Consider the following 14,643-nt stretch of genomic DNA (forward strand, 5'->3'; position numbering starts at 1 on the left):
ATATTCGCTGGTGAAACATTTGTGAAACTAACTCCCTAGAACAAAACTCGTAAAGTTTACGAGTCCCCGAATCCCAAATACATAGCCTACATGCGTGGTGTTGCCGCATAATTCCTGACAAACAGTTTTTTTCTACCTCGCTGGTTCATAACAGCCTAATACAGTTTGCTGTGACTGCCGATAAAGAACACACTCGGACTTACCATCATCGTCAACCGCAGCAACGCGGCTACCACCTTCGCAGTTTGGTGTGCCTGTTCAACAGGAATTTTGTTGTGAGCACTGGTGTGGGTAATGTTCCTCTTTTATTGACAGCGTGAGGAAAGGCTCGTGCGAAAAAGATATGTTTTGGGTGCTTTCGATATCGCAATGTTATTCCAGCTTGTTCACTTGCCCCGCAAACAGCACGTCCCCGGTCTTCGTGTTGCGGATGAAGAAGAGGAACGGATGGTTGACGATGAAGGGCGTAGTTGGGCGGAGGCTCTCTGCGACAACCAAGACAGCGGTTGCTCCAGCAGCTTCACTGCCCTGCTCGTTGACCTCTACGACGGCTTTGTGAATAACGTCCTCCACAAAAAGGTGGCCCGAACTGCTTATCCCGGAAAGGTCAGCTTGGCCCTCTTGGAACAGTTTTACGACTCCAAGCTGGGAAAGGGGCTGCTTGAGCTTGTACGAACCTTCCAGCTTGAACCTGAAGAAGACACATTGATTTGGTCATGTGCAACACTTTCTCACTTTTCTCCGTTCATTAAAGCTTCAGGAGCGACGGGCATGGCCTGTTATAACGTGCGAAACAACACCCGAGCGGAGGTCTTGCAGGCAATTGAATTAGCTGAAGATTACGTGACTCTTATCCACTACGAAATAACGCGCTACTTAACAAACCGCCAATTTTTTAAGACTTCCAAATCGTCTCTTTAATAAATTTACACTGCCATATTATGAAAGTATGTATCCCAAGAAATCGTAAAATAAACCACCCATTCTGCATTACAACTCAGTTTTAGGAATTGATAAGGAAGCTTAATAACAGGGCTATAATAACACAATTTAAGTGCTGTTCAAAGAGTTTAGTGAATGAAACGAAGTGTTTTGGCGGATGACCTTCTTGTGCTACAACAGCGATATAAATAGCACTTCACAAAATAAACACTGACAATGACGTTCGTGAGTTATTTGGGTGCAGGCTTCCCCGCGGTGTGGCTTAAAAGCAGCATGCACTCACGAGTTTTACAAAAAAAAACTGGTTTTGTGATTATAAGTGTGGTACATGGTGCCTACACAACGGCCTAAGGACCAAGAATAAATAAGTGTGGCTTAGCCTTTCCTCAGTCGTTCCTTTTCTTTGTAGCGATACAAGCAGCCACTCCTCTCAGTATCGAACCACCTACCCTACGCTCCAAAAGAAAAAAAAACAATTCGCTGTGGAGCCATCGTGTAAGGTGGAAGCAACCATCCTTAAAAGGCCACTGCCGTCACTTGGAAACATTGTAAGGTTACTTGGGGAGTTTCTGGTACGGAGCTCCTGGATTGTGTCTTGACCGCATATTGGGTGCGCATACCCCACTGTACGTAGAAAAAATATCGATTAGTAGCTGCTGTTCGTTTTTCTACCACCTTGCCCATTTGATCTCGCCTCTATTCTTATTGGCCAACTGTCGGGCTTGTGTCCACATGGCTTTTACAAGCGGATGGGTACTACAGAGAGGAGGCGGGCATGGTTCGAAGGGTTCAGTGAAACGCCTCCCAGATGAGCATCCCGGCGCCGCAGAAGGGGATGAGCACTGCGTGCGTCTCGACTTCTCCTCGGTAACAGCATCTAAGGGTACCTATTTTATAGAATAGGGCTAGGAGGCTTAGCGGGCCCATTTCTGAATCACAACATGAGAACAGGGGGTAATGGCGGTTAAAAGTATCGCTGACAAGTATTCACAGTAAACGGCGGGAGTTATAGACGTGTTGTGCGTAACTTATATCAAAACTAATTTCAACAAGTCCGCTATTCACGAATGATATTTCGACACATATGATTGTTGCCTATATTTTTAAGATAATATTTTAAAAATGTTGACACAAAAGCAACTGCGTCTACATGAACATCAAAATCCCGCACAACGTACGACCACAGCCCAAGACAGATTCGCGTGTTTCACTTCGTTGCTGTAGTTTTGCGACCCCCGGAAATGTCAAATGATATTTTGTTTCTTTCTGGCTTTTAAGAGTAGATAAACATTGTAAATTATCTTTATTTGTGCCCGTATGAGCAATGGAAACACAAGCAGAAATTTATCAAATTCACGTCGGTGCTGCTTTACCAGGGGAACGTAATCCAAGTGATTTTGCTTAGTTTACCTCTGGCATGGATTGGACCATTTTAGCATCAGCTATGCGTGAATTCTGGAATGGTACAGCAGTGGCTGTTTATGCGTGAGCTTAACTCATACAACATATGTATTTTTTTTTTGCAGAAAACACGGCGTTGACAACTAAGCGTCACCATGAAGCATGGCCCGAGCGTCTAGCCCCAACCCGCAGTTTGCAGCCGCAAACCACTCATAAAAATCACCATCGGCAGGGACGATTTACCTACCTTCCCAGTCACGTGACCTCGAAAGGAATAGTAACAGGAGCCGTTGTATTTTAACTCGCAATAAACATACTTAACCATATAGTACGATGTGAGGTATAACGTTGTCAAAGGAAACCCGCATATGGCCATGCATTGGTTTTGACGTTTCTCTGCCCTTCGTGACGCTCAGAATTACACTCAGGCAACGTTTTTTTTCCCAAACGTATTTAAGAACATGACCAGTGAGGTGTATTGGTCAGTGTCAAAGTCAGAAGACGTTTCAAGCTCAAATCCAATTCACACGTTTTTTGTTTTACAGTCACGTCAACGCATCCAACCACCCTTCCACACTTAAGGTGAAGTACAACTGCCATGATAAGCTTACGACCCGTTTGCAAAGTTTAAACTGAGATGTAACGTCACGATACCTACCCACTAAGGGCAATTGGCCGGTGACACCAGATTTGATTGATTGTAGGGTTTAACGCGCCGATGCAACGCAGGAGATGAGGTGCGCCGTAATGGAGGGCTCCGGATTAATTTTGACCACCTGGGGATCTTTAACGTGCGCCGAAATCTTGTGCACATGGGCGTTTTTGTTTTTCGCCTTCATCAGATAGACGCCAGATTTTCCAAGGGCATGGTCGAAGAATACGTTCATTTTTTGCAATTACGTCGACAAATGAAACATACCATATGCTTGAAAAACGCAGTTGAAGTGAAACACATTTATAATCATATAAGGAACCATCAGTGTCTCCGGAAGTCATTTATTCAAACATTTGTTTTATTTCAAAGGGAAATATATCAATACTTTTTCAATCGCTTCGAGAATGCCGATGGCCGATCTCTCAAAAAGAGCAATTTTCGTTTTCGGGGAAAGGTGTTTTTCTGGTATTTGCTTACGTACCAAGGGGTTTTCGCGGGCGCTATCACTGGCCACACACCCCTTTTATTCTTGGAAGCGTACTTACACTCCAGGGTCAACTACATTACATGCTGCTTAATACTATTGTGCCTATTAGTGTGCGATTGCCCAATGTGTGCCCTAATTATGATGTAGCAGTTGCAACTCTCAGAGATGTCCTCTCATTACCACAGTTCTTTGCTGTTCGCGCCTTTGCTACTGCGATCCACTACTTTGGCTCACCACACACCCGCGTTAGCATCGCCACGCAGAGAGGACGATTATCAGGAACGTATTTTGCTACTCGCCTGAAATGTAGTTATGTTCAGCATGCTCATGCTGCTATCGCAGGCCTCAGTAATTTTTAACACAATTTTAAATCGATGAAACAGAGCGTTCAATAGGTCCCCTTGATCCAGTTAACGTCATGGAGGTGTAGTGGTGCTCGGAGATACATGCTCACCTCTCATTCATGAGGCACTGTGTTCCGCTTTCACTCAAACCATGATTTCACAACATTTATTTTCGGCTCTCCTATCTTACTTACACTAAAAAAGCTTAGTTGAGCGATTTTGCGTAAATTGGAGAATTTCTTGCCTAATTTTGATTATTGGGCCAGTGGTCAGTTTGCGTGCCATCTCTCGCCATTGATTATGCGCGACATCAGAAGTACAGTGCAAGTAATGCTGTCAGAATAAAGGGTATTCATTGTAAGAGGCAGTTCCCGTCTTCATTTCATACTGGTTCAATCTTGACACACCAAATGAACATTATTCCTTCATTCTCAAGGACATTTATACTTCCGGCCTCTGCCACGTGCAGTTCTTCCGTTTCCAACCCCTAATTTCTCTAAGTAGGCTCACTAACGTTCAACGAATACAGCAAACATTTCTTCGCCTGACTTATCAGCATTAATGAGCTTATCACCTGACTTGAAGTGGAATCACTATTTGCATTTGTATACACACTGAAGGATCCGTTTATAACGTACTCCGTGTCTGAAAGCCGTTTCTTTCGCAGCACGAATGGACTCGTTCAACTTTGACACTACATGGGCACGATCTAACCATTTCTTGGCAATACTAATATTGCCAATACTAATTATTATTGCAGTCATTATTGTATCTAGCTTTTATGTCCAACCTGATGGTCATGTACAATGTGCCTGTACAGTGTGTTGTACATCATTTTTGTTTCTAGTTTCGTAGTTGCATTGTGAATATGCCGAGTGTATATGAATTTTGTGCGTAAGAATGAATCTAAATTATTAATCCTTATTTCTGATCCAGTCAAAAAGCATGTTTCTTTTTCTTTCTTGCCGTAATTTGCTTCTTTATAAAATATTTTTGTGAAACTTAAGCAAAAGTGTGTCTCATTCCAGCTGCATTTGTGTACCTTGTCGGCTCTGCCTTGTAACGGCTTCCTGGCCTTTGTCAAGCTGTTCAATCAGCTTTTAGCTATGAAGTCGTCCAGTTGATTCTGGGAAAAATAAACCTGATTTGAATTGAATTAAGTGTACAGTTTTGGCCAAACCGGGTAACTCACTTGGGCAGAGCCACGTTCAGCGTCGTGTGGCGAAGGCCTGACAGCAGCCGCTGGAAGTCCCTCCACGTGAGACTCTGCCTCAAAGCGTCCGCACCAGTCCTCTCCCTCGGGAGAACAATGGTCATGCTGTAATCACTCCCGACGTAAGGCAGATCGGCGACATCGGCGTTGGTTGCCTCGTCATGTGTGTACCCAGCCTCAAGCTCCTCCTCACGCATTGTGTCAACTTCCACTACTGTTGTACCTCTGTTGTAGAAAGGCGCCCTCAACGTCGCCTGCACCAGGAACGGCGTTTTCCAGGCGCCCTTAAAATATATAGCGTTCAGCAGCACCAGTTTTGTGTTTGGAGGGAGCTGTCCGGTCAGTAGCTCTTCAATTTTCCCGTTCGTTTCGTTCTTCACCCAGTCATTAATTTTACTCTTGGATTCTGCGTCGGCGAAGTCGACTTTCCATAGGTCCGCGTTGAACGACTGGCTTAGCAAGCCTATGTAGTCTCCGAGGACGCTGTACCCCCGCTCAATGACTGCAGCGTTGGCCATGCGGACTGTTGAGTTTGACGGCTGGCGCAAAAGATGAGTGTGCTGAGCGTGCGCGCTCGGAACATTGTCGGGCGTGAGTCCTGCAGATGAGTAGCCCAAACTTTCGTGTAACTCGTGCTGGGTTTCATCCCTGGCGCCGACGTACGTCATGGCAAGCGCCGTCGAAACGCTGTATGGCGAAAAAAACAGGTTCACATCGGAAGAAGCCGGAATTTTTTGCAGAAGCCTGAAGGCAAACTGGTTGTTTGCTTCCGTCACTTTATGCTCTTCTTGCGCAGCGCAGACTGCCAAAAGGCACAGGATCCAGGGTGCTGAAGTCATACTGGGGGAACGGTTAGAAAAGAAGATAAGAAAATATATGCTCTTGCAATACAGTGCAGTAAGAAAAAAATTTTTTATTATGGGTTGTGCTCACCGCTATGCTGTTTCAGGTAAAATTGATACACCACCAATAACAAGGGCGGAAGTGTTTATACAACACTAATAAAAGCAATACAAAACTCTTACTGCATGCTGTTGGGCTAGTGGGCTAGTTTGCTTGTAATTTTGAAGCGGAGAATTGCTTACAACGAACGAGACTTGAAGGGCCGGAAGAACTCAGACTTCAAAACGTACTCCTATAGCTTCAATGCTTCAGAGATCGGTCTTGCACCGGGAAAATATATCTGCATTCACCCAGCTTTCTCTCAACGTCCTAAAGTGCACTGTGATGTTAGAATGCAAACTAGCCCGCGTAGCTACGGAAAGCCAGTGCTCGTTTGGCATGTGGATGCAAAGAAGTGGGCCTCACAAACATTTTTAAATTCGCAGAAGAAAAATAAATGTAAGTTGTACCCTGCAGTAGTGATAAGGGTGTGATGGATGCATGTGACTTACTGACGTACAATGTACTTAAGAAGGGTGCAAGAAATTAGAAAAGAACGAGAAAGAAAAAAAATCAACACCCTTCTGTAAATCAAACAGTAGCGGTAACTATAACTGCTGCAGCATTCACTGCTCTGTCTTCGCGTTTGTACTCCGCACGTTTACTTTCCCGCTGGTGGTACGGGTCTGCGTCACTAAGAAGACTGCAGGGCCCGACAGCCGCACATTGGTTTGACGGCAGATATTCCTCGGAACAAGTGTGAACGCAACGTTCGAAGTAGCGAGTGCATTGACTATTTACCATCGCTCTAACCCAGAAGTAACATATGGGTTGAATAACAGCTTAACAGGGTGGCTCGATTACCACACACACTAAGAATGGAAGGAAGAGCGAAACAGGCGGGAAATTAAGAGAGAAGGCATACAACGGCGCTTCTCACGCGGTTAAGTCTTTGTGTATGTATTACCCACTGACGTTAAAGCACGCAGCCTCCATTTTATTTCTTGATCGTGGCAGAGGGATTCTAATTAGAATAATTTGTGATAATCATATATTGTTTGGAGACCTCATAGCATGCATCAGGGGTATCGACGATGCTTTCAGGAACTACAATAACTAGGGGTGAATGCTATTAAAGTGGCACCGGCCTCACTACTCCAGAAATATTCCTCTTTGGGGTAGTGGGGCATTTGACTATGTCAACCCGCGCTGTATGTGATACATGATTAAACATTCCTTGAAGAATCTGCCTGTCTCTCACATATTATGAAATATAAACTGGGAATATAATCGAATACCTACTCAATGATTTTTAGGAAAGCGCAAGTAGGTCTTCTCTGCCGCTATAAAACACCAGGCGCGGCCCGGTGTGCCTGCCTTGCTTTAGCTTTAGAAATTTGGAGGATGGCACTTCTAGCACGCCCAGCTTCCACTGGGACAAGCACGCCTTGCGCTCTAAGCGTCTCAGTTGTAGCGCTGCTCGCTTGACCCGCGGCAATGTCTTGTAGGTCACTCCTTTTTTGTCCTTGAGTGTAACCATTTCGTCACCGTCATTCAAACTTCTTCCTTTTTCTTACCGCCCTGCAGTGGCTGCAGGCTGGTTTTACAGGGCGTACTAAGGAAGTCAGGAATAATGGGGCGTCGAGGAGTCGTGCGACGGCTGCATGGGGAGAGGAAGGCGGCGAGCCACGTTTTGACTTGGCTTCCCCTAGCAACATGGCTGAAGAAAAGAGCCGCACAGCAGCGATGCCCTCTTTCGTTCGCTCTCCTTTACTTCGAGGGAGAGATACACGGCGAAAACGTTTTCTTTCCGACATTACGTGTCAGTCGCTTTTGGAATAGTTCCAACTGGCAATTATTTTTCACTTGCGCCAAGTGATGCCGCAAGGTTTCCCTGTATGCTAAAAAATCTCACGAGAGCGTCAAAATCAACTATTCGTGCTTTTATTGTAGGGTGGAAGGAAATACAAAAAAAAAAAACGTTTCGAAGGGTATACGGTAGGTGTGATGCACGCTGAAAATATCTAATGTTGAATAATATTTGTTTTATTTTTTTTCTCGTTTAATAGTGGCTGGGTGAAGTGTTCTTAGCAGGTTATCTCTGCCTTTGAGTTGTTTTAAATCCAAATTCCCTATTGATTTCAACTTCAGGTATTCATGCATTGGCAATCCATTAGGTTTCTTAAAAACTGCGAACTCAGAAAGAGAAGAGCGAATGTTGAAGTTCTGGGCCGGTAATCTAAATCACAGTGGTTGAAGCAATGTCGCTCTATGGATTTCATTTCGGTGCTCTAAGAGTTGGACACAGGGGTAAAGGGAAGAAAACGGAAAAATTGAAAAAAAAGTTAGTACGCCCATAAAAACCGGGAAAGAGAGGTTAATATAAAACTATCCACACAAAGTTAACTATGAAAAGCATACAGAAGCCGTGGAATTAATTTGGACATTTGAGATCATTTTCATGTTTGTGGAACGGTATTCCATAGTCCCGCTCGTTGTCATGTCAGGCGGAATTAAAGTCACGCAGGCTTGGTGAGAAACTTTGAACCAAAAATAATAATTGGTATTTGTACTGAATAGAAGCTAGAACCTGCGACCCTTCAAATTTAAAAAATTACTACGGGAAAAGAGGCATGGCTATCTAAATCGCTCGCATTTCACTATTTTGAACAAGCAACAAACCCAAATATAAAATTTCTCCACCTATGATTTCCATGCGGCAGAAGGTACAACCGAATAGCTCATCTGTCGGTGGCCGGGTAAAGATTTGTACATCGCCCGAAACGGTGGCGTAAAATAGCATTTCGCTGCTGACTCTGACAAAAAAAATTCTACTGATGAACTGTTCGCGTATTGCAAGTAAAAAACAGTTTTCATGTAAAACTAGAATATATATAGTTTTCACTGTGCAAGTTTAGTTGCACTAGAAAGGCACCTTTTCATTAACACAAAGTAAGAGAGCGCACAGTATAGAAAAACTAACGGGCTCTATTTTTTTATTCAAGCTGTCATCACAGAGAAGTAACGCAACCTTCTGGAAATGTCCCCACTTGATCACCAATCAGGCTGTGTTTTTTATAGAAAATCCTCTTACGTTAACAATGACCTTTAAAAGCGCTTATAAAGAGGTCCTCGACAAAGCTCAGCAAACCCAGGAACTTTTCGTACATACTCGTTTTAACAGGACCCCTTAACGCATAAAGTGGAGCAGCTTCTCTAGCATAAGAAACAAGGTACTTGAGAAATAGAATTCACTGTTCCCATACGACATTCAATGAGCGTGTCATATTTGACGAATTAAGCCTCAAAAAATATATCTTTGGGTAATAATTATAAAAATATGTTGCTTCCCGATTTGCCAATGGTATGATGGTCACCGGTGTGCTCTATCTGCAACGCGCTGTTGTAAACTCTGCTTTAGGAGCAGATGTGCCTTGCTATTCGAGTACTCGTTGTTAAGCGCCAACTCTGAGTTAAAGTGCAGTAAGTCGGTGATTACTCTTTATATATATTCTTTCCGCGTGGATGCCTCTAGCGCCTTGGCAGGGACACCTAGCAATTGTTGAAAAATAACCGGTTATTTTTACGAAATAATTGCCACTAAAAATTAAATGATCAAGAATAGGTTTTCTTTTAAGGCCTAACACAAAGAAATATGGAGGATGAATTCTTCACCAGAGTACGTAGCACATTCAGTAAAAAAGTTGGCGAAAGTTGTACAGCAGCGTGAATATGGTTCTCGTTGGAGAAAATGTTGTTTCCGTCAGTAGCTGAGAGTTAAGCCATTCAGCCCAGCGAGCGACGAAGTTTGCAAAAGGGCACCATGGCTGTTAGCATCAATGAACGACTTCGTGTCACGTTTCCAGTAGTGCAAGCGACCGGATGCCCCATGCTAACGGCTGTTTTAATTACCTGCCAATTGACAAAACAGGGTAGTGTATGATTGCGGTGTGCGCTTCAGTCTTACTACTGGAGTTGGAGGTACTTACATAGATTGCGGTAGTCAGCTGTCTTCGAAGGCGTCGGCTTGAAGAGGTCGAAGAAGTCTTCCAGGGGCTGCTCGTGCTGCCCAGGCTAGTGTTGCTAGTGCGACGAATGCCCGCACTCATACAGACAGGCTGACTAAGGGAATGGAACTGCTTTGAAATATTTGGTTGGTTTATCCAAGATATCTCCTTGTAACAAAAAACGCGCCCAAACATAGACCCCTATGTTATCTGTCCTGGCCAGTTTCGCCCGTATATCTGTCGCCTGGAAGGCATGGCTTCGCTCATCCCAAGTAACCCGAAGCGAAGCTTCTCGCCATAAAGATTAGGAGCCGAGGCGACGCTTTTTCAAAGTAAAACGAAGCGATTTCTCGGGCGGTTAAGATTACCACGGAGTTAAGTATTTTTCAGCGCAGTGAATGTATTAGTGCTCTTAGTGGTTTTTCATGTATTATTGCTGCTTACAGATGAGTATGCGTTTGAAACATTGAGTAGCAGTAGGTTAAGGCCAATAGGGATGAAACAAAAAAAAAACACTGCCGACGATGCGAACACAGAGGAGAAACGTATAAGGCACAAAATAAGTTTAGAGCAGCGCATGAGTTCTATCTAGAATATAATGGTTTATTTCGCATCACAGGACGCATAATTCTGGAGGCCTGCGGAAAAGACCGAGGAAAAACGGCTTGACGGAGCGTAGGCCCCGACGTTGGCAGGTGCACGGTGCATTAAAAACAAGTCCAATCAACTCTTATTTTATATTATATATTGATGTACACGAGAGTTAGACAAACAATATAGCAATGGCACGTCGCAAACTGCCAGACCAAGATCTGGAAACATATTACAACAAATGATGGACTGTTTACAATAGCGATTAAAAGCAGCAAAGATTGTATTCGGAAAAGCAATAACAAAAATACGAAAGGATCCAGGTGACAATGACTTACATAGCTCGCGTAGACAAGCGATTGCTGAATTCTTTGATTGACAGAATTGGATGCAGAATTCAGGCAATTGCAGTAGAAATAAATATAGGCACCCGAAAGTATAAAACACCTAGAACGCAACAATACCACGCGCAGGTTTTGTATCGATCTCTCAAATATATAAACTCGCCATAAAATAATGGTAATGACAGCTGTCGAATTCAGATAATCATTGTACATTAAGAAGACAAATACGCCAAAATCGAAGTAAATGGGAGTATCGCCATATTCCAAGTATTTCCGCAGTTTATTTTATGGTATCCGGGAGTAATGATTTCCTGTCACTAAAATGAGAGTTTTCAAACCGAGCATTGGAAGTACATTATTTCCTCCCACTAGGAATTCTCGGGAGGCGCGTGGGAGTGCGCTTCAACTGCATGACGGGGTATATTTGCTCTCTTTCAGGTGTTGTATACAAGCGCTGAGGAGGAATTTTTTTATGTATTTTGGAGTGGCCATAACGCTCATCGCCCGTATTTATTTGATTTTAGCAGTGTCGAGTAACCGCTTTGGGCGTCATTCTGTGTTTTTTTTCGAACATTTCAATAGAAACACGTCAAAGATGCGTTTTCTGCACACAGACAATTTATTGCATAACAGTCACATACATACAAATATGCTACGAAAAACATAAATAACCACGCAACATAAAACGCTGCATCATTAAAACACGTACATCGAAAACACAAGGTATCTTGGTAAGATCTTTACTACTACACCTCACTGCGACGAAAAAATAATGTAAACGTTTGCAAACAATGAAGTCTACCAGGTATTCAAAGTTACGCTGTTCGCTTGCACTTGCTCCCTAAACACTGACTTCGGCGCCACCTCTTCGCATGTTTCCCATGAGTCCACGGAAGCGCCGGCCTTACAGGGATAACAGAGCTCTTTCAATCTACTTGAACACTTACTGTCGCGTGTTCACAGCCGAAGCGAAAAAAAGAAAAAGAAACGGCATTGTAATGACGCGGCATTTATCAATCTGTGCTCGAAGTTTTGTAATGACCGAATATACATTTAATGCTTTTCGAAATTGCACTTTCACCCCAGACACCTGCGCTGACTAGCTTGTCAAGACCGCGAAGGTCAAGACGAAGTGTTGTTCGCAACGGAGTGCCACACTTGTAGTAACCAACTTCTCAAAGTGCTCTTCCTAGCCCTCTTTTCCCCTTGTGTAGTGTTTTGTTAGCGCTTTTACATCCCCCCACCCCGCGCTTCCCTCTATCTCCCCCTTAAGTTGCGTAAACCTTCCCGTCGTTGTGACGAGTCCGCTAAATGAACATTCTTTCGAGCGCTGCCAAACAAAACAGACGTCCGCGGACCCCACAGAATGCTCCCGCAAATGGCACTTGCTGGTTCAATTTGCCCCCGCCTAGCGCATGGAGAGCTCTTTGTGTCGACCTCCCCCACGGCGTCCCGACACTCTACCTAACCAGTGAAACCAATGCGGACGCCTGGTGCACGCGGTACCCGCTGCGGTGGCTCAGTGGCTAAGGCGTTCTGCTGCTGAGCACGAGGACGGGGGTTCGATTTCCAGCCACGGCAGACGCTTTTCGGATGGAGGTGAAAAGCAAAAACGCCTGTATGTACAAGATTTCACGCACGTTAAAGATACGCAGGTGGTCAAAATTGTTACGGCGCCCTCCACTACGTAGCGCCTCATCACCTGCGTTCCGTCGGCGCGTAATACCCTACAATCAATCAATTACGTGCACACGGCGGTCATCCACCTCGTAGGAGGCGCGGTAGGCACCGCTCGTACTTCTCAAGAAAATCGGTTCTACGGCACTCGCTCAGCCGACCTCAGCGTATCCCGCAAAGAATAAGCCAGGGATACAGCGTTACAAAAACTCTTAGCTTGGCTAGCTTACTTTTCCATCGCTCTTCACAGTGGGAAACCTTTCCATTCCGCTCGATACCCGCGAGGATTGCTCATTGCTTTGACACCATTCGGCCTTCCCAATGACGTTCCGGGACAGGCGCCCGCTCTTACGCACTACGCTCGCCTCGACAGGCGGAGAATCGCCGGTATCGTTACGCGGAAAACACCGAGTTTGATTTAACACTACAAGAACCACACGTCGCCCAAAATGTTGGTTACAATAAAAAACGTGCAATGCCTACCCTGAACCGGCTCGCAGAGGCGGAACTACATTGTTTTCCACTACGAGCCACTTTCTGTTTACGGTCACTGCATTTAGGCCTCCCGTTAGTTCGCTGGCGCACTACGTCGGCTCAAAGGTCGTTCCCTGTAGGAGATAGGAGACGTTGCAGTGCGTCGCACGTTTATCCACGTTGGGTTCAGAATGTTCACAACGAGCGTCGGTTGGCGGGAGGCACCTCACATCCTTTCGTGCAGCCGCAAGTTCACATCAAAACTGGTGGTTTTTCCGCCACCATATGGACCGTTCAGCTAGACGGGTGGCGCCAGCACTCGGCACTCCCCACCCACGTTACTGCAATGAGTCGATGTGTGGAGACCACGCACACTTCTGTTGTTTCTGCCGTGTTTGCTTCGTTTCGTTGAATGTTTAGGGGGAGTTCTGTGTGGATATGTGTGGTGAAACGACGTCTACACAGATGTGTTGGGTTCTTAGATGCACTAGTGGCTGTGTAAAATTGTCAGGTGCTCCGATGGTTGGGTATGGGGGGCATTAACATGAGCGCTTGTTGCAGAGTGCTACGCTTGGCTCTAACCAATCTGAGTGCGAATATAACGATCACTATTACTGGTTCTGGTTAATTGCGCTAACTATTCTAGTGCGCTAAGTATTCTGGGTAATTGCGCTAACGGCTACGTAAACGTGTTGGACGATTCAAAGACTGGGTATGCGGGCTGCATTGAAATAAGCGCTTTTTTCAGCGCTCTCCTCCTGGTTGCGCCCGATCTGAGTAGGAACAATATTATTATTAGCATTTATTTCTGACATTTTATATTGTCTTCACTGGCTTTGCTAACTACGGTTTGCACACCAGCCTTAACGGTGGGATACCTCAATACGTGTGCATTGAAGAGAAAGGCACTTACGTACAAGTTCGGTTATCGTGTTGTCGTGGAAACGTCGCCGTGGTTTACACTTCATGCAACCGTGAGCTTCAAACCTTTGGTTTATTTATCCATTTAATTTTCTCAGACAGTACCTAAGAAGGCACCGAGGGTAAAGGCAAAAAATGCCTGACGGGGACTCTGTACCTTTACAGGATACAATACATGCATTCAGAACATAATGAACACTTCAGCTTTGCGGTTCTGTACATAAAAAGTAACCTCACAAAAATAATGCAATAATAGGCAAGTGCAATGCACATACAGTACCGATTGTACATGAACTCAGAACTCAGAAATCAATAAAGAAGCACGCATTTGAAAGCAGCATTTTCATTATTAGGAAACATTGCCCACTCATCTAATTGGCACGTAGAGCGTAAATATAGGAAGTGGCAGATATTGTAATCGCTGCATAGTAGTCAGTTCGAGCGTCTGATCACATTACCCAGGAGAGGCCTGAATGCATGAGAAATGTTTGGGATTTCTTTTTGAAGCAAGGGAAGGATTGGTCAAAATTTACGTTCACATTTAAGGTATTTAGCAGTTTATTGATTTCTTAGTGTAATATTTGTCACCCGTAGTTTGTTCGTATTCATGGTAGCTTTCGTTTTGGCGACGAATTGCGCACGTACTTACATTTTCAGTTGGCATTTTGAGAGTCCTATTGTTGAGCATCTATTGAATTAGTTTAA

At 44.5% G+C, this 14,643-nt stretch overlaps 1 protein-coding gene across 1 annotated transcript; it reads right to left on the reverse strand.

Annotated features, from left to right (window-relative positions):
• Positions 1-286: 286 nt before the first annotated feature.
• Positions 287-10,073, reverse strand: LOC144175925 (iripin-2-like). The gene is made up of 3 exons (XM_077704994.1): positions 9,914-10,073; positions 5,022-5,882; positions 287-691 (listed from the first exon to the last, which is right to left on the reverse strand). The coding sequence occupies exons 2-3, from the start codon at positions 5,879-5,881 to the stop codon at positions 373-375; spliced, it is 1,179 nt and encodes a 392-aa protein (XP_077561120.1). The 5' UTR covers position 5,882; positions 9,914-10,073; the 3' UTR covers positions 287-372.
• Between the last annotated feature and the right edge of the window lie 4,570 nt (positions 10,074-14,643).

This window comes from Haemaphysalis longicornis, unplaced genomic scaffold (assembly GCF_048455015.1).
Source record: "Haemaphysalis longicornis isolate Haplotype H1 unplaced genomic scaffold, Haemaphysalis longicornis Haplotype H1 scaffold_3, whole genome shotgun sequence".
NCBI classification, from domain to species: domain Eukaryota; kingdom Metazoa; phylum Arthropoda; class Arachnida; order Ixodida; family Ixodidae; genus Haemaphysalis; species Haemaphysalis longicornis.